The sequence below is a fragment of the Nipponia nippon genome, unplaced genomic scaffold (assembly GCF_047370975.1).
Source record: "Nipponia nippon isolate SJK-2023a ecotype South Korea unplaced genomic scaffold, ASM4737097v1 scaffold_9, whole genome shotgun sequence".
NCBI classification, from domain to species: Eukaryota; Metazoa; Chordata; class Aves; order Pelecaniformes; family Threskiornithidae; genus Nipponia; species Nipponia nippon.
In genome coordinates this window covers 26995629-27015021 of record NW_028262413.1, presented here as the reverse complement: position 1 = coordinate 27015021, position 19393 = coordinate 26995629, and the positions used below count along the sequence as shown (strand labels likewise).

At 45.1% G+C, this 19393-nt stretch overlaps 1 protein-coding gene across 2 annotated transcripts in view; it reads left to right on the top strand.

Annotated features, from left to right (window-relative positions):
* Positions 1-19393, top strand: part of HCN4 (hyperpolarization activated cyclic nucleotide gated potassium channel 4) — a 107973-nt gene that overhangs the window by 66615 nt on the left and 21965 nt on the right. The window contains exon 4 of one of the 2 annotated variants that reach the window (XM_009469638.2): positions 6537-6755. The exons of the other annotated variant lie outside the window; for it this stretch is intronic. Within the exon in view, the coding sequence (XP_009467913.1) occupies positions 6537-6755 (219 nt within the window). The remainder of the gene's footprint in view (positions 1-6536; positions 6756-19393) is intronic. 2 annotated transcript variants of the gene reach the window in all.

The following is a 19393-nucleotide window of genomic DNA, read 5'->3' as shown; positions in this document are numbered from 1 at the left end:
AAAAAGAGTTACTTGGGCCAGACTATGATCAGAGCCTATAAATGACCATCAGGGTCACTGTGTAGTGAAAGGATAGGGTCTTGAAAGGTGGCAGGAGACAGGACAGAAGAAGAAAAGATTTAGCCTAGGCACCTTTCTTAGCCGGAAGACTGAGGAGAGGGGGGAGGGACACATCCCACAGGCAGGAGGGCTCAGCAGAGTCTCCAGGAGGGGCAGGGTAGAAAGTTTCTATCCAGAGCAGAGCTTTACCAGGCAAGGACTCATGCTGCAGTACTTATCTTCCCAGCCTTGAGAGCTTGTGAAGCTGGGAATTAAACTTGCCTTGTGTGATTTTTTCCACTTCTCCTCTGCAGCTAAATAACCTTCACTTTTTCCACTTAATAAAAGTGAAAAAAAATGTTATCTCAGTAATTGTCTCAGAAATGCAGCCTCAGGAAACTGGGATGAAGAACTGGAGAGATGGTTATATGCCCCACCTATAGTTCAGGTGGCTTCCACTCCAGAAGCTGTACAGGAATATGCCAGCCCCAAAATAGCTTGGTTTTAGAACATTTAACAACAAGAATAATTAGTTCTTCTGGAATCAGATAGTTTCTTCTCACAATAAGGTTCTGTTCTCTAATCTCCTGAGAAGATTTCCAGATGTGTCATTGGGACCAGTGATGGATGTGGATGACATGATTAGTGCAACAATTTACATATAGTCTATAGTGAAATAATAGGAGAGGCCACTGAGTCAGGAAACAAGAAGAAACCAGTGGTCTGGGCTGTTCTCAGACTTTGGTGCCAAGATCTTGATGATGGTTTCCAGAATGGCTCTGTTTGAGAGCTGTGATGGTCAGGGTTGGGAGGCGGGAGGCCAGGATGGCATCTGCCTGTGACAGAGAGTCGGTAGGTTGGATTTTGGGACATTCTGTACTGACCTGGTCACAGCTTTGAGGAGATAAATATACTTGGTGCACAGCTGCCCTGATTACACACAGGAGCCAAAAAGCTGGGATGGAACCACTGTAGGAAGAAAAGGAATCTTCTGAAGCTGCTGCAGCCAAGAGGAGCTGAAAGTGAAGTGCCAAATGCTTTGGAGGCTTTCTCCTTGGGTATGCTGGTGCTGCTCTTCCACTGCTCCGGAGTTTCCCACCACTTGGCAGTCCGTAAACCCAGCTCTGATTCAAACACAGAATCACCTCCCATCTGCTTCCTAAATGTTTGATCCTCTTCCAGGGGATCTGTGAAGGGTCTGGTGTTGCCAAAATCATATCAGGGGCTCGATAAATCCGTGGATCCAATTCATCTTGGTGTTTTCTACATGCACCACGTTTCATCTTTAGCAATTGTAGAAAGAGTGAGTCTCTGTATGACTTTCTTCTGAACTGGCTCTGAAATGGCAGGGAGGGATATTTTCAGTATTAATTGCTCAACCCCAATCTCAGGGGCTTCAGCATTAGCTTCCCTACAGGGCACTTTATTAAAAAGAGAAATGCTTGTGAGTCAGCTGCAGAGCGGCATGTGTGCGGGCAGCAGCATCTCCCCAAGACCCTTGCCTGGCAGCTCCTCATCAGAGAAATCTGAGCTCTGCTGAGACCTGAAAGCTGCTGGAAACACGTGGCTTGCTCCCTTGGGTATCGTGCTGAACTGATAAACCCTGCAAGGAAGGCAAATATCCCCGTGTCAAAGGCAGTGACCTTGCATAGGAAATAGTAATCATCTTCCCTTCTACCAAAAGGAGAGTAGCTTTCCTTTTGAGCTTAAACCCCCCTCCCCACCCAGCAACACATTCTTGTAGTGTTGCTGATAGAAAGGAGGAAGAGAAATGGATGCAGCATGTGTTGTGGAAGACAGAGCAATCTTGCATAGGTGTCCTGTGTGATTCCTAACTCCCCTCAAGCCTCTGGTCTAGCAGATCCCTCCTACCCTCACTCAGCAGGCATATGAAGCTGTGTAGTGGATTATCACATTTTATAAAATCTGTCAAGGAGCAGCAAGAGTAGGGCTGCTCCATGATGGGATATGAGCCAGGTGCCAAGGGTGACTGCTGCACAGTCACCAGCTAGGGCACGGTCCTACCAGTTCGAAAGGGGGTGGTCAGAGCAGAAGTGGTGATAACAGGGTGCATTGACCATTCCAGTGAAGGCAGGGTGACAGTCATGTCCAGGGTCTACCCAGGGAGTCTGGTTAGGAGCAGCAAGAGAGGGGGTCAGAGGCAAGGCTGGAAACAAGGCTAAAGCATGTGTTCAGGGCGCAGGGCTGGGCACAGGCACAGCTAGTTCAGGCAAGGTCTGGGTGCCCAGGCCTGCGCTGAAATGGAGCTCCAGGAGCTACGGGCGCATGGGTGGGGATCTCAGGCAAGGCTGACTGGCACAATTAAGACTGGTGCACTCAGAGTCCTGAGAAAATCTCTTCTGTTAGGTAAAGGCCATGCAAAGCTCTCCTTGGAAATAAGGCCAGAACAGGCAGGTTCTGTCTGACGTGAAGTTTGACCTATCATCTCCATTTCTCGTCCCACTATTCCCGCCCTTGAAACTGGATCTGAAGGTTTGTTTTCCCAGCCCAGCAGTTACAGTGTTGTCCAGGGGAGGGCAGTGATGTTCAGAGGCCTTATTTCGCAGCTTGACGTAAGCAGTGTGCAGTAGAAAACCCCGAGTAACAACTCTGTGGCTAGATAAGATCACTGCTGAGACAAATGCGGGAGTTCACACGATTGAAATATGCCCTTTCACTACAGACAGCTCCTTAATACTGTGAAATGTTAGTGGTATAAGTCAGGCATAACACTGTGCCCGTAGGGACATACCCTACCCTACAAGACACCATACTGTTTCTTTAGGTGCTTCCGTAAGGTACTGCAGAACGCAACACTGCCTTTGAAGAGTTCCAGGAATGTGTCTCCAAGTATTCAAGGCTGGATCTGAGCAGAGGCATTGCAGTCCAGACCCTAATCCCAGAGAAACCCTTATAGTATTGCTAGTGTGGATGTTAAAAACAAACTAGTCTGAGAAACCACTTCAAAGTAATTTTAACTCCCTTTTGCAAATGCTCTTAGTGCCTGGCATGTGTCTGAGATAACATCCCTCTTGACTATGTTCAAGCACAGATCTGTAGCTCCGTTTTAGCTTGCTTTGAGATTTGGTTAACGAGGAGTCATTTTCTTTCTGCAGTTTAAGGCCTCATTTACCTACCCTAATGGGCCATTTTAGCCACTCCAGTATATTTGAAGTAGTACAACCCTACCACTGTGGGGACTGGCATAGTGGCATATTGAGTATAGGGGTATGGCTCTTACAGAAACAAGCTCTATCAGTATAAGGCACTGTGATGCTAGTAAACTTGTGTCCACAGTACATCTGGAACCACTACTACTAGTTTGGCTTAAAGTACTGCATTCTTGACCTGCCTGCTTATTCTGTGGAAAACAAGAGAGTGTAGAGCAGGCCTAAAAACTAAAGATATACTGAGACCTATAAGCAAAGAGTCATCACATAGACTGTGCCATGAGGATCCCATGCTCTTTACAGATGCTCAAAGAGCTCAGAGGTTGTGTAATTGCTCTGAAAGCTTTCCCCTTCATGGAAGTGTCTCTCTTTCAGCAGTCCTTGATCTCTTCTCCCAGCAGACCACATTGGTCAGGATTTTTTTTTAAACACTCTGTGTTTTTCTCCAGCTCTTGCCCCTCAGTCTGTCATTACTCAGTGATCTCCTCAGTCTGGCACGAAGCAGGTTGTCCTCACAGGCAGCCGTGCTGCTGATGGGAATTGGGGTTGTGACTTGTAAGTGTAGAGCTCCCAGGGAGCCAGAAGTGTTTCTGCAGGCTATGGGGGCTCAGTGATGTTGGATGTTGTAGTTTTGGATGACTAATTCCTACAAAACACTGGCAAGCTTCCTTGTAAACAGCACTCCTGAGCAGCAAGTTGCTGGAAGAATGGCTTTTAAAACTTGAACCTGCCTGATACCCAGATGTTTCTCTTAGGCTCTGATCATTCGTGGCCATGAAAGACCCTGGCAGCCAGTTTCCTGATATATCAAATTCCAGCTCAGCTATTCTTATTCTGTCTACCAAAATTCCCTTTGGAATTTCAGCTCGGCATTTATTTTCTCCCTGCTCTCAATTCTGTTGTGGAGATGTGCTGCCCTGTTAAACTACTGCCACACTGAACTCAGAAGGCAGCAGCATTTCTGCAATGTCCAGTGAGAAATGCCTGCATGGGAAAGGAATTAATTTAACACGGAAGGGATGGGACAGGACACCTGAACTACCACCTCTGCCCCAGTAAAGCTATGAATGTGCTGCCCGTCTTTACAGGTGGTGCACCATTTTAAGGAAAGGTTGGTCAAGTGTGACTGCTCTTGCCTATTGTTTCAGGATGACAATTTCCCTGCTGAAGCATGGACAATAGATGGACTAAAGCCATAGACTTTACAGCATTTGCCATTCTGTAAGCGCAGGGGCCACAGCTTTATGACTGCTAGTACTACAGGGCTGAGGGAAACGGACTGTGGCTCCTGGAAATGTTAACAGTGAAGATGCAGGGATGCCTGTGTAAGGTGTGTGAGATGCTTGATGTCTGATGATCAGAAGTGGGTCTGCAAAATGACACAAAACCTGGGTGGCAGAAAAATGGGCCCCTCACACTTCTTTGGTGAGGACTCCAGGAGCCACAGCATAGGCATGGGTGGGGCAAAGGAGCAAGCAGATTCACTCCCTGGGTGCTTACACCTCAGGCAGCCCCCATGGTCCAGTCCTTCCTGCAGCCCTGTACGGGCAGCAGAGTGCAAACGCTCTTTGCCTTCATCTGTAGCTGGCTCCCCTTTGAGCTGCAGGTCCTCACATGCTGGCAAACCAACTGCATAGCCAGGAATAGAGACACCAATGGCCACGTTGTGTCTTGTCTCTCTCTGTTGACTCAAGGTTAGTTTTTTCCAGGGCAGGAGGTGAACAGGTTCCTGCTTTGTTAGGGAGGTGAGCCCAGACAGGCTGGCGCCAGCAGGGAGCAGTCTCTTCTGGGGCTGTGAATGTGCTGCTTCTTCTGTGTCTGCTTTGCTGTCACTTCTGTCGCTTTGCCCTTCTTGCTGCAGTGTGAACCAGGCCTGTCTTGCATAATGTAACTGAATATGGCCAGGGTAATGCTATCCCCTGTCTTTGTCCATGTGCTTATCTCCTAACCAAGCATTAACACTCTCCAGAGGTTCCAGCTCTTTGCTCACAAACAGCAACAGTACGCTTTGCTTCTGTTTACTACTTGTAAGCTTACTGAAAAATTTCCATCAACATTAGTGACACTCAGAGAGCTGTTTGCAGAAAGGTCATCAGCCATCTACCTGATTGTGATTAGATCCCTTCAAGGAGGTGTCCAGTAAACTCCAGAGCTCCCAGCATTACTGGTCACTGGTGCTGAGGCTGCTGCATCTCTCTGAATGGAGTTCACAAAAGTATTGCTTGTCTATTTGACAAGCCACAAACCAGGCCTTCTGTGCAATGACCTTCTGAGTTGCCATGGTATATGTATCTGCAAAGCTATATCCATAATGTTAACACCTTCCTAGGAACAGAAAGAAGACTGATGAATGTACAGATTATGTACTGCAATGAATGTCACTGTAGCAGAGGTATTTTTTCTCATACCTTGTAATAGCAGTGTGTGATGACAGTGCATTTACTTTACAAGGTTTTGTGGCAAGGACTTGCTAGCATATAATACCCACAGGACAGTAAATGTACCTTGAGCTGTTCCATGAACTCAGGCTAATCAGAATAATCATGAAACTTATGCTGTTTTTCCTCCCTATCCCATGATGTAATTGCTGAGGTGAGTCTTCTGTTAGTTGGAGTGGAAGAGCACAGGGTGTCCGAAAAAAGCCATTGACTTCAGCTGGCTTCTCACAGTGGTTTATTGCATCTCTCAAATGAGACCATTTGTAGTTTTCTCAGCTCCCTGAAAAAAGTCCTGTTTTACACTAAGAAGAACTTACTGTCTGGACATTATCATCCTAATTTTCTGGCCTTCCCATCTCTTCAGGTAATGACCAGAGATCCTGACCATTTCCTAAATTGCTGGGGAGTGATTTTCCCCACTCTAAGATCTTGCTGCTGGCAACCTTGCTCAAGCTCTCTTTTACCAGATATCTGTTAAAGTCCATTTCCCAGTAGAGTTTGCTTCAGTTCCTTCTCCCACATGTGGGTCATTCTGAAAATATCCCAATGCATCATCTCAGTTTATCCCAGGTTACCAGTGTGTCGGACTGTCTGGCTTCCTTTCTGGAAAGTATTGCTGGAAAGAGTACATGGCATCTGTAAAAACCCTGGCTAAAGTCAGTTAATGTGAGATGACTAAATGTGGGCTTTTTTTTTTTTTTTTTTTTTTCCAATCAAGTGTGCCCAGCACTTCCAGCCATCAAAGAATTAAATTGCTTGTTTCACATATAGAGGTGCTTTAAACATGGACTTTTGGGTCTAATGTTAGGTATCCTTTTCTGAAATGTGTTCATCTCAGAGAATGTCTTGTCCCACTGCTAAAGCTTTGTCTGTCTATCTGTCTCTTTAGAATGACTCCTGGGGGAAGCAGTATTCCTATGCGCTGTTCAAGGCAATGAGTCACATGCTCTGCATTGGGTATGGGCAGCAGGCACCCGTGGGCATGTCAGATGTGTGGCTCACTATGCTGAGCATGATTGTCGGTGCCACCTGCTATGCCATGTTCATCGGCCATGCCACAGCCCTAATCCAGTCTCTGGACTCCTCACGGCGTCAGTACCAGGAGAAGGTAAGGACTGGGCTTTGCAACCCTTATGTGACCCAGGGGTGGTTTACGCACTGTCTGGAAGAAGCCAGGGCTGTCAGTGATCCATCGGAGAGGCCAAAGGTGCGGTGTCTTTGTCACCACAGCAGTTTATTGGTAATTCATACCCATCTGTTGACTCAAACAGACCTTCAGGAGGAAATAGATGCAAGATCAGATGAATAGTAGTAGGGTGAGTGGGTGATTCTTGTTGTCTCTGATTGTCTTTTTAGATCAACATTATCAATGTCACTGGTATCTAAAATTGTAAGTCACTTTTTCCTTTCCGAGATCTTGTTTCAAATCCCAAGTGAATGTTCCAGAATGTGCAGCTTTTGTTTAGCAAGTACTTTCTTTAAAAGTATCCAGATTATTCACTTCAGTGCTTATGAGTGAAACTACGTAACAAACCCCAAAGCACAGATCAAAGCTCAGGAGCACCAAACAGGTTCCCCAGGTAGCTATCGAATTAATTGCACAGTTGTCGAATTGCATAATGTAGGGCACAGACAGAAATGTCACAACTGATCAGGTTACCACTGCAGCAGCAGTAGCTGGTGGTGGTGGGTTTAAGGTGATGCCGTGAGTTTGTAAGATGGTAAGAGACAAACAGGGTCAGTCACTGTGATTCAGCTGATGAGGGGTGGCTCATGGAATTGCATCAATTCCTTCCTTCTTTCCACGCGTTCAGTATATTGCTATCTGTACAATGACATTTTGTCATCTAAAGCAAAGGTGTTGCTGGTGCAATGATACTTTTCCCTCTAGGACATAGGCAAAACTTCAGCCTTCAACTTCTGGTTGAACCAGTAGGCCTGCACCTCCACAAAACAGGAGAGCTAATTGAAGAGTGACTGTGTACAACTAAGAGCAAGGGCCTGGGTGGCTCAAAGGTGAGGAAAGGATTTCACTGCAAAGATAGCAGGCTACTTTCAGGCATCAACAGAAGCAACTGACCTCAATTAGCAGGGCTGAGGATGCCATAGGCAAGGAGGTGTTATGGTCAGGGTCTTATGGATACATTTGATCTGAAGGTTAAGAAGAGGAAGAATTAGTTGCTAGCCCTATTCTAACCTTGCCAGGTGCAGTTAGATTAAGTGAAAGGGTAGCTGTTATTCATGTGGGTAAACTATGGCTAGCATGCACAGGCTAGGAGAATTTTAAGTTCAGGGAGGAGGTGGGAGAAAGGATTTGTTAGATGGCCTAGGAACAGGTTTGAGACATAGGGATTAGAATGCTGGGCCACAGGAAGAGAGTAGGGCAGAGAGCGAAACCAAAGAAGACCAGAGGCTGAATCATGCTTTGAGGATAGGGAAGATCTTAAACCACAGCTACAGCTAAAAGAGGTAAAAAGCCCAGGAGAAAGAAGTGTGGAGGACTGGGATGCAACTAGAGCACTGGGCTTTGTATAGAGTTTTACCACTGCGTTACAGATTGGCTGGACTAATTCTAATTGAGAGCAAGGCATGCTAAAGAGAAGGACACTGCAGCACTAGGAATGCAAGCTGATCAAATCTGTGTATGCAGAGTATTTATTCAAATGTGTTTGAAGTAGCATAGAAGTCAAGGACTGATTTGCAAATCTAACCACCTGGTCAGCCTAGCCGCAGCCAAGTTTACACCTGCAGGACTGGGGACTATGATTTTTTTTCTCAAGCCAGGTCTGAAGACAAGGGCAGAACTTGACCCTGGAAGTTGGATTCCAGTCAGTGCTCAGGGAAATCAGTCACCAGTAAGCCAGCAGGGACTGTGGTGGGCGTGACAGAAGTGTGAAATGTTAAAGCCATATTAGAATGTGGAGATGTGAGTGAGAGGGTTAATAGATCCAGGATAAATGCTTTGTGACAAAAGCAGTGGGTAGAGGATTTAACAAAGGGTGTATTTCATGTGTAGTGGTTATAGCAGGTTCATTTCCCAATGTATTCTCCTAGGATTAAAGCCTCAGGGATTGAGTATGTTCATTTTCCTCTTGCAAATGGGACAAATGATGGCCTAAAAACAAATATGTATTTACTTTCTGCATTCCTTAGCACTTGAATAGCCATGATTAAAATGAGGCTGCTTCGTGATTTGCAGCCCTGCAACTCAATTTAGTACAGTCCTCATGGGACAATGAGTCTGTTGAAGCATATTATAAGCAAAGGATCTCAACAAGTTTGGAGGTCGATTGGTAGAAGCAGACAGCAGTTGAGAGACCTCTGCTGAGAACACCTTGGGGCTGCAAACAGGGCTCTGCCTCTCACCCAGGCTACAGCGACTTCAGCAGTTGTTCTGGGAGTGGCCAAAGAAAGGGGGGACAGTGGGGAGGGGGAAAGGAATAGCAGAAATAACATAATAGCAGGACAGCAGGTCATAGCTAGTAACTGTACTAACAGGCTTTGCTTTGTGTAACCTTCAGGACAAGGTTCAGGAGTGAGTTTGTGGTGAAGTTTCAGACTGTCTAGATCTCTGCCAAACCAGCTTGTTCTTCCCTCATACAAACAGGGGCTTTTGAGAAGAGGATTAAAAGTCAAGATGTGCTGTCTGTTGGCTTCAGTAGCAGGCTTGTCTCACTCTGAGTTGGATTCATTGAACATTTGGACATTCAATCCCTGTCCTGTCTAAATCTCCTCCTGTAGCATCTGACTTCATGTTATGCTGGTTTCTGCAAGGCAGGGAAGCTGTATAGGATCAATGGGGTGGTAGGAAGCATGGAGAATTTGGAGAGGGAAGTTGCACCCTCCAAGGCAGTGTAGTGCTGAGGTTTCTGAGTACAAGTGGAGAGTCCCAAAGCACTCACACCAGCTCAGGCACTGGAAGTGGCACAGCCATCATCTAAGTCTGTCTCTGTGCCTCCTTTAAAAACCTCTGAATCAGAATATCTCTTTAGATCTGGTGCTCTGAAGTGACTGTTTTATTTTCAGTTCCAGAGGCAAAGTTAGAAGGGACCTCTCTGTCCCATCTTGCATTGCAGAGTGTGTTATGCCCTAAATTACTTGCCCATGGTCACGGAGAGAGTCAGTGGCAGGACCAGGAGATGACTCTCATCTCTTAACCTCAGTCTGGTGTCTAGCTCCAAAATATCTTTGCACCCAAGATTGGTGTCTATTTCCTACCTGTGAGAGAATATTACTACAAGTCCATCCTGAAGGATTCTGACAGAAAAATTTCCCAAAGTCATGTTGTTCAGTTACATATTACAAATGAATCAATCTGACAGCTTTGACCAAAGACAGGAAGCCTCACATACCCATTCTCACCCAGTGCTCCCTGCCACTATTCTCAGCCGCACCGTTTCACTCTTGTGGACCACCTTTCATACTTCTCAGACCTTTACTGAGCTGATTTCTTTCTTCCAGGTTAGTTTTCTGCCAGATTAGTGGGTTGAATTAGCTTACTGTAGAGTCCAGTGAGTGCCAGAGCTGGTGCAGGGTGCTGGTGGAGGAGGTCCATAAGCAAGAGCAGAGGCACAAGGCCCTTTTCAGCTATTCACGGATCAGCTCAAGCCTTAACATGTAAGTTCATCATTGACTGCGAAATTACCCCACAACCTGCAGTAGCTGTGGCTCACAAGAGAGGAAGAGTGTTTCCTGCCCAGGAGATGAATAAACTAGTCTGGTATGCAAGTTATTTTCAAGCTTTTTGCAGGTCCCCCTGTTAATTTCTTTCTCTAATCCTAAAGCTCAGCTGGATTAATATTTATGTCAAGTCACCACACACACACACACACTCTCATCCTCCCCAGCAGACTCTGTAACCTTGAGGCGTTTGGGAGCAGTGATTATGCTGCTTACTGCAGCCACGCTCCTTGGAACAGAGAGAGACTCTGGGCTTCACTCTCCCATCCCAGCAGGATGCAAGCAGTGATGGGCATCGTGCAGAGGGGCTCAGCTCTGCTGTGTTATCTTCTCAGGTACGTATGGAAGAATGACTGATGAGAGGTAGGAATTGCTGCTGTCAGCATTGCAGAGCCCAGCAAAGCTGTAATCTCTCCTTCCAGAGCCTCATCTCTCCTCAAGATCTGTCTGCTACACAGGCATTCCCTCAAGCTCTCTGCTCTCCACATTCAATCCCCTGCTCCTCCTGCCCCCTGAACCATCACTATCTGAACTATCCAATGAACCCTGAACTATCCAATGCCTCTTGTTCTTAAAATATGTATTGAAACTGGGTAGATACTTGCATATTCACTTGTCATTATTCTGAAGAAGCACCTGCTGCAGCACAGTTGCAAGGGGGCAAACAGGTAACGCTAAAGAGACAATCACCTTATAAATCCTACAGAAGCACTAATGACATCACCTCTCAGTTCCTGAAACAGCCCTGCTTAACCATCAGCACAGTCCTTCTTGCCACAGTTTTATCCCATGGTCTGGCTACCCAAGCAAAAAAGCACTTTACTGTCCAACTATCAATGTTTCAGCCTGTCTGTCATCAGCCTGAATTCAACAAAGAGTAATTGGGGAAAATTCAGTGACTGTAAAGGCTGAAGCATAACAACTGGAATGTGCCATCTCTGTTGGAGACAAAGCAGATGTTAGACCAATATTGATTAGAGAGGAAGTGAGACACGGCCATTGTGCCTGCCTACTACAATGAGAGCTGAGAATTTGTCTTCTGGGCTTAGTCAGTCCTTGCCCTTTCTTGGAGACCAGCAGTATAGAGTCTTATTAGGCAACAGGTTTAAGGAGTGATTTTTTTTAATGGTATGTAATTAAATTGTGGAACTCACTGCTACAGGGTGCTGTGGAGGCCCAAATTTTGATTATCCTCAGAATATTTAGACAAATTCACGTAAGGAAAATCTTTCAAGTGTTATTGAATGTTAAGATGCAGATACAAACCCTGGCAGTGGGTATCCCTAACCTGCTTTTGTCAGAAAAGTTAGGAGCATATGGCCAGGATCTGGATTGCTCTGTGCCTCTTTTATTCTTTCTCCTCTTCCTCAAAGCACCTGAAACTGTCAGAGACACACCACCAGGTGAGAGGAGCCCTCAGCCTGACCCTTCATGGCAACTCCGGTGTTTTTAGGCCATTTTACTGTGCGGTTTGGTGTTCTGAACTGCCTCCAAATGAGTGTGTGCTGGGAATTCGTTGCGGAGATCCTAGCTGGGCTCCTGGATACAGTATAATTACATTAGTCTGGCAACATGCCCTTGCTGATTAGCCCCCCTCCACCCCTCCTTTAAGCACAGCTAATTAACCCAAGTGCAGCACTGTACCAAAGCTATATTAATTCTTGTGGCTCCAGGGCTGGCTTAGCCAGTGCTGCCTTGGGGATGACACAGAGCAGATACATTAAGATAACTAGTGTCAGCTGCTCTGTTAGCATGGAGTTGGGCGAAGACTGCCATTATTCCCGCACCTACTCTGCCACAAAGCTATCAAATGGGAGATTTCATGCTCATTACCACTCTGGACAGGATTTGAAGTGCCATTCCCACGATGATTGATCACCAATGTCTGTAGGTTCTCAGGTGGCATTCCCAGATTCTTGAAGTCCAAAGGGGTTATGTAGAAGTCCCCTCCTGAACTAACATCTCAGTTCTGGATGTCAGGAAAGCTGCAAAGCTCTCTTACTCTTCTGGTAATGTGTGTGAAGGAGAGGGTAGGGAGTGTGCAGCACTCCAGAAGTTAAAGGTGTCTGGAAAATTTAATCAAATGCAAAATTTAATCAAATTTCCTAATTGGAAAAAAGTTTGGAGAACCTTGGTTTATCCTGTTATGACTGTACTAGTTGTGTATTACCTCAGTCTGTTAAGAGATGGCCTGAGAACTATTTTGTCCCATGTTACTGTCAATCAAAGCATTTGAGATTGATAAAAAGGCTTATAAATGATGTGCTTTATTGATTGTATTTAGATGCAAGGGCTTCTGATGTGTACTGAGCTCAGTGTCTCAGCAGTGCCTCTAGGTATTTTGTTCTGTATCAGGACTGGGTTTTCTGGCTGGTTTGCAGTTCAGAGTCAGCAAGCGAAAGGAGCAAGGTTAGATGCAGCTCAAGTTAACAGGAGAGGTCCAGCTTCCCCCCCTGACATGTTAAAGAATGGCTGGAATAGCAAAGGGTCCCCCATCCCCACCTTCTGTGCATACCCACCCACACGTGATAGTAAGTCTGAGGAGGCTGCTAGAAAATTGCAACCTGATGTAATTTGGCCCTCCTTTGAGTGAGGATTTGGACCAGATGACCCCCAGAGGCCTCTTCCAACTTACGTCATTCTTTGACTCTGTGATTCAGAGTCTGTAACTGCTTTCAGGCAGTGAGCAGTCAGGATTCAATGAGAATGGCTAGCTCAGGATTGTGCATCCAGTGCTGCCAGGCAGCTGTCGTTTTACAGATACCACATCCATCTTGATTTTAGAAGAATGTTTGTAAGAAATAGGTAGGGGGGTGGTATAAATAATTATTTGCTCAGTTCAGCTCAACCAAAAAATCAGAAATTTGTGTCGATTGTTTTAAGGTTATTTAATCCTTTTCATGAAAGAATCCTGGGTTGGTTATAAAATGGAAATGTTTTCTGAATGAAAACCTAATGGTTTCTTTTAAAAACATCTTGCAGTGCAAATTGCCTTCCCTTTATGGCCTTAACTAAACTGGGGTCGAGTAGTTTTTGTTCTTGCAGAAGAATATTTCATTGGTGAACTTACTATTCCTTGAAACTGTTTACCCATGTGTTACTAAGAGAAGCCCCATTTTGAAGCTGTAAAACATGTCTTCTAGATATCTATGCGATGGCGATCAGTCAGAACTTAAAGCAGACAGTTCAGTGCCCAGGTGTGTGAGTGTGTCCATCTTACGGGTGGCAGTGCCTACATGGAGCGTATGACTGCGATGAAGTGGAGGGGTACATGCAGTACCCTCTCCATGCTCACACAAACAAGGGAAGGAAGGAGTCAGCAACATTGCAATGTCTTTGTAGCGCATCTTTACAGAAGAAGAAACGAAGCTGCCATGTAGATTGCCTTCTGTCAGCAGGTTTACGTTAGGGATTCGTCTTGGTTTGCTGTATCAGAGATACTGTGATTATAGCTAGGATTTTGACATCTTATTTCTGAGAGCGGAAGCCAGACAAATAGTTCTGTTCTTTGAGCAACATCGATGACAGCCTGGTCTTAGCAGTATGTTTGTGCATGCATGAGCACTGCATGTGTTGTCATGGAAAGGAAAGTGTTCTTGCCTCAGCAGTTCTTTGTATCCCAGTATGGGATTTCAAACTTCATTATCAGTTTTGAAATTCATTTTGGCACTTAAACTGTAAATAAATAAATAAATACATCATAATGCGAAGCGCTAAGCCTCCCTGCTGAGCTGTCTCTCCTGGCAAAAGGCTGCTCCCAGCAATACTGATTGCAAATTGCACAGACTCACTGTTCCCTTTTCCCCATCTCCAGCCTTTGTCTCGTGGCAGATTCTACCTCATCTCTCTCATACTGCTCTTCTGATGAAAGTAATGTTGATCTCTTTTTCCCCATCACACCTCCGGATATGTGGATCCAGTGACACAACCTGACATCTCCAAAATATCCTGTGATATGAGTTTCACAGTGCTTAATGAATAATAAAATATTCATTGACCAAGTCCCAAAGTTTCCTGTGCTGGACTACTGACTTACGCTAGGATGTGACCTCTCAAACCCAGCAAGGCATTCTCGTCAGGTGCCTTTCCCAGGCTGGAGCTAGTCATGGAAAACAAGCTGTTTCTGTAGCCATGATTTGTTTGTACGTAATACATTCATCATCGCACCACCTTCCCATGATGCACAGGATTAGACAGGCTGAGCACCTGTAAGAACAGACAAACAGGGCATTGCCCACAACATTTAATGCAAAGAGATGTGTCACAAAGTTCTTGGATCCGCTCTCCTAGGGCCCCTGAAGTTAGCAGACATTTCCATTCCTTGCAGCAAAGCCAGTCCATGTCCTCTGGGTGTGTGACTGCAAGCTCAGCGCTACGTGCTAACGGCACCATCCCCCGTGCTGGGGTTCCCTGGCTTGCGCTGTGGCCACTGCAGCAATGCAGCCAATGGGAGGAAGTAAACAATAATTTAATCAGGCTCATGATTGACCCGACTCAGTCTGTTGACATCTCACAGCCCAGAAATGGGATTGTCTGAAGCATAATCCTTGCCTGAATAGGTACTGATTAACAGCAAGGGGAGGCAGCTACAGCAGTTGACCATTACAGCCATCCTCAATGTAATGAATGTTGTACAGAAAGTGGAAAAAAAGCACCAAGAATTTTCTGCTAGTGTCTGTGGTCTTTGTAACACAGCAAGAGATAAAGAGCCTGATTCTAGGTAAGATAATTTCTGAAGGCATCATTGCAGTAAGGGTCAAAGTGTTCCATGTTTTTCAGCATGTAACATGCAACACCTAAAAGTCATCTTCCTGTAGAAATTGAGCTAGTGCCGTGGTACAAAAATTAACCCAGTCTTTGGAAGAACTCAGAACCAGGACATTACGAAAGCTTTTGGCAGAATGGAGGTAGCTATCAAATAGCTTCCAAAGCTGAAGAGTAGATGGACGTGTGTTTAAATTTAGCTCGTTAATCAGAAAGTAAAAGTAGTACTGATAATGTTTGGTGCTGTGCTAGGTGTGGTCTGAGTTGTTCTGGTTGAATTGATATTGAAATAACCACTGGTTCCTATACAATCTGCTACAATTTGCCTGTACCACACTCTGATCCCTGCCCCCACCTCTCATGCAGGCACCCCAGCTGTCTTTCCACTTGATAGTTCACTTAGAGTTTCCTTTGGTTCCTTCTGTGAAGGAATCCAGCTCCTGCTTCAGCCTCATCTGTAAGTCCATCCTCTTGCTGCCTGGGGGCTGGATGATGTGGAAAGGACAGCATATGCCTGAATACAGCTCCTCTCAGTCACTTTCCTATTGCTATGGAGAAGACATCCCTGTGCACATTTAATTTTATGAATGTCTATATTCTGGTTGGAAAACAGCAGGTCATTGCCATGAGCATGTATGTAGAGCCAACTGTGTTCATAGGTGTTGGCAGACTCAGGATAAACTGTAGTAGCCTGCACCAGTTACAGTTCTCAGCAAAATTTCAGGAAAAGAAAAGAGCAAAATTGTATAAGCTAGGACTGATGCTAAATATGATCAAGCATGGAGCTCTGCAAAGGGAAACGAACAAAAATCGCACCAGCATGATTTTATGATTTTAATGATTTTATTGTGTTACAAAAGTTCACTTTTCTTCCCTTAAACCACTCAGTCCTGGAGTCATTTGACTCCATGAGAATGTGTGTTGTGATCATTTTGAGTAAGATGTGGATTGTAGGTTGTAGAACAAATCCTGAGGATGGGAATATGAATGGCTTAAAAGACAAAAAAATGGAACTCAGCATTTATTTGGTTTTGATGATTATTAAATGCTGGGGAGCTGCACTGTTTTACTCCTAACCGTAGGTCAGAGAAAATAAAACAAAGATGCAACTGTGACCCATCAAGACACTCCATCTGGTGAATCTCATTACTTGATCTTTACCCCTGTGAAGCACTAATCCACTTGAGAGAGCCACAACATTGTACGTCTGCTTAACATTTTACGGCTGCTTATGTGTATCTTAATCCAATCTCACAGGATATATACTACAGCATTCGAAATACTGTCAGAGCATCATAATTTTTCACTTAATTAAAAATGCATTACTCTGCATGATTCTCCTTTTTCTTATACAAATGCATCTCTGTTGACTTCCATGGAGTCCAGATGTGGAGACTGTGACCGAGATTAAACTCTGTCCCACAGTGATTTCAGCCTGTTTCTGCAAGGATGCAAGCAGTACAGCTCTGTATAGGAAATGTATATGTATCTTTGGACAGGAGAGGCATCCCAAGTGCCTTCATTATAGTAGGTTATGTGTGCATGCCCATGTCGGTAGGCATACTGTGAAAGTGTGTAAGTGTGTTTGAATTAACTGAGATGCAAAAATAGAAATCAGTGTTTCTCTGAAGCTCTGAAGAGCGATGTGTGTGGACGAAAAGAGGGCTCAAAGAGGTGTCAGTGCCAGGACTGAGATGGGAGCAGGTCTTCTCAGATGCAGGATCTTTTTTTATATTCAGAAGTAGGGCAAGGAAATAGTCCAGCCTTGTCAGCCAGTGATTTGTTACTGCCAGAGAGAGGAGGATTCATGATAGAGATTGAGGGCATGGAAGGAGCTTATATTCAGTTTATATTTAGTTCCGTTTGGACTGTGAATGATCTGAGCTTTGGTAGAAGGGGAGGGGAGCGGTAAAACAGCTAAGGAAAGTGGCCAGTTATAGAAGAAAAAATACTCAGCTAAATGGTTCCCTTTTCATATATTAATACCTCCTTCAAGGGCTTATTTGAGGAAAAACAGACTTAAGAAAATGAGTTGGGATTTAAATGGACTCGATTGTCTTCAGAGAGATTTAAATAATTCCTAAAGGAGTCTTTTTAGTTGAACTCAGAGAGACCACTAATCTCTGCGCGTTCCTCTGAGCACAGGTCAGACTGAGGACATGGAGACAAGTAGGAAGACTGAACAGACAAGTACAGGGCAGAAAGGAGGCAGAAGGGGTCTGTCAGGTTAGGCCTGGCCACATCTGAAAGGCACTCAAAGGGGCTCCAACTCAAGGGGGAATGAAGTGGCTTTAGAGAGTGCCAGATCTGCATGGTATCAGTGCCTCAGTTAAAAAAGGAAGACCTGTAAATTCAGGGTTATCAGGCAAGGTCTTTAATCCCCGTGCACTCTGCTGTTGATGTTCACCACACGATTACCATTACCCCTTTGCTTTCTCCCATCACTGGGTGTTGCTGGTGACCTCAAGAGTGATCTCGTTTAGAGCTTAGAGCTGAGAGACACGTACATCCCACTACACTTTGAAAGGCCCTCCCTCATGCAGTTTTTTAGTGGCCTTTTGGTTAGTCACTGTTGATGCCTGACACTGCAGGAGTGGTGGCCTTCAACCTAGCTGAGCACCTCCAAGGAAAGGGGGAAAACCCCACATGAATCTTCAGTTTATCAAACGTGGAGAGAAGGGGGCTGATGCTTTCATTTCTGAGCACCTCTGCAGACTCCATCTCTGTGCAAGGGAGAGTAAAGAGTCCACAAAACTCTCCAGCTGGCATGGGTAGCACTAGCAAAGACAGGGAAGTCAAGATGTGTACCTCTTGTTAACTATGACAGAGAATTATGGTTTCTTATTTTACAATTTTCTTTTATAACCATGTTTTTAATTTGTAATCTGAAGCAGAACCTTTTTTTCTGGTGAAGAAAATTTGTCCTGTTTTTACTCTGAGCCTTATCTAGGGACAGTGATTGTAGGAGAATCTGACAAGCCCTAGGGACTTTGCAGAACAGTAATTTATTGCTCTTTGTTACAAAGCAATAAATCCATGTACAGTAGTGAATAACCAAAGAGTCTGAGTTGCCTCACCCAACCTTTGCTTGTGAATCTGAGAAGCTGGGGGTATGTTACCCAAGAAGCAAAGGTCAGTTGAAGATTGATCGCAAGTGCTTATGGTGGAGAGAAGAGCAGACTGGCAGCAGGTGATGACAGGCATCTTGTGACACTGGTCAGTGTTCCACTTCAAGACATATTGGGCTAAAACTGAGAGTATAAGGTGATCTTTTTGGCAAATAATTTATTCAACAAAAATACAATGTTAAAACAAGCAGAACTGTTTATGAATTTAGGATAAATATAATAAACCTGAGTCAGCAAAAGCTAGTGCCTAATGATTTCCCTTTCCGTAATGAGTATTCTGCATGTCCTATGTCCGATTTGCCAGGTCCCATGGATGTCTCAAATGCTGCAGTGCATCTCCAGTGGTAGTAGACAGCTATGTTTAGGCATCTGAGGCAAGCCGTTAAACTTTCTGCATTTAAGAGCATAATCTGCAAAATCCTCGATGAGCTCAGACCAGTGAGTTGTCCACACATGAGATGTTGGTTTCTGCTCCCTTTATCTTCCTCATTCACGAGCTGCAGACTGTGCAGCACCCAGCACAGCGCTGCCTGGCACAGCACCCTGCCAGTCTCTACAGAACTTCAGCAATCCAAATAATAAAGTGCAGCGTTCATTGCCAATTCTCTGCCTGGCTCCCTGTGGGGAGGTGGTGACTCGCTTGACTTTGATCATGCTGTAGTGATCATGAATATTTACAGCCAGCTCCTCTGCTGCTAGCTACAGACAAAAAGCTCTGGAAATGCCAGGAAACCCTGAGTGTCCCCTCTGCCACCTTGGCTTCTTAGAGTAATTCCTTCTCCTCTCTGGTGCAGATCAAGTTGTTAGCATGCAAGGCAGTGCCAGCACAGACTGTACTGAGAGCAGAGTGACACTGGGGTGTGCAGGGGAGGTCTGTAATGAGCAGAAGTTTGGTAATTAAGCACTTCAGCACAAGCTGCAGTAAAGGGACATTCAGGGACAGATTTATCAGGGAGAAGAGGGGAAAGAGGGATGGCGAAGGGGGAGCATAGTCCTTTTGTCAGCATTATTTAGTATGGTACATGCTCAGGATCATATTCTGTACTGCGTACCAGTGGGTGGGAGCATGACCATTGCAATGGACACACCTTGTCCCTGCAGCACCTTCAAGGCAAGTGGACCCATTTACAGTCCTGTGGCCTTGAGGAAGTGTCATTTGCTCATAGAAAGCACC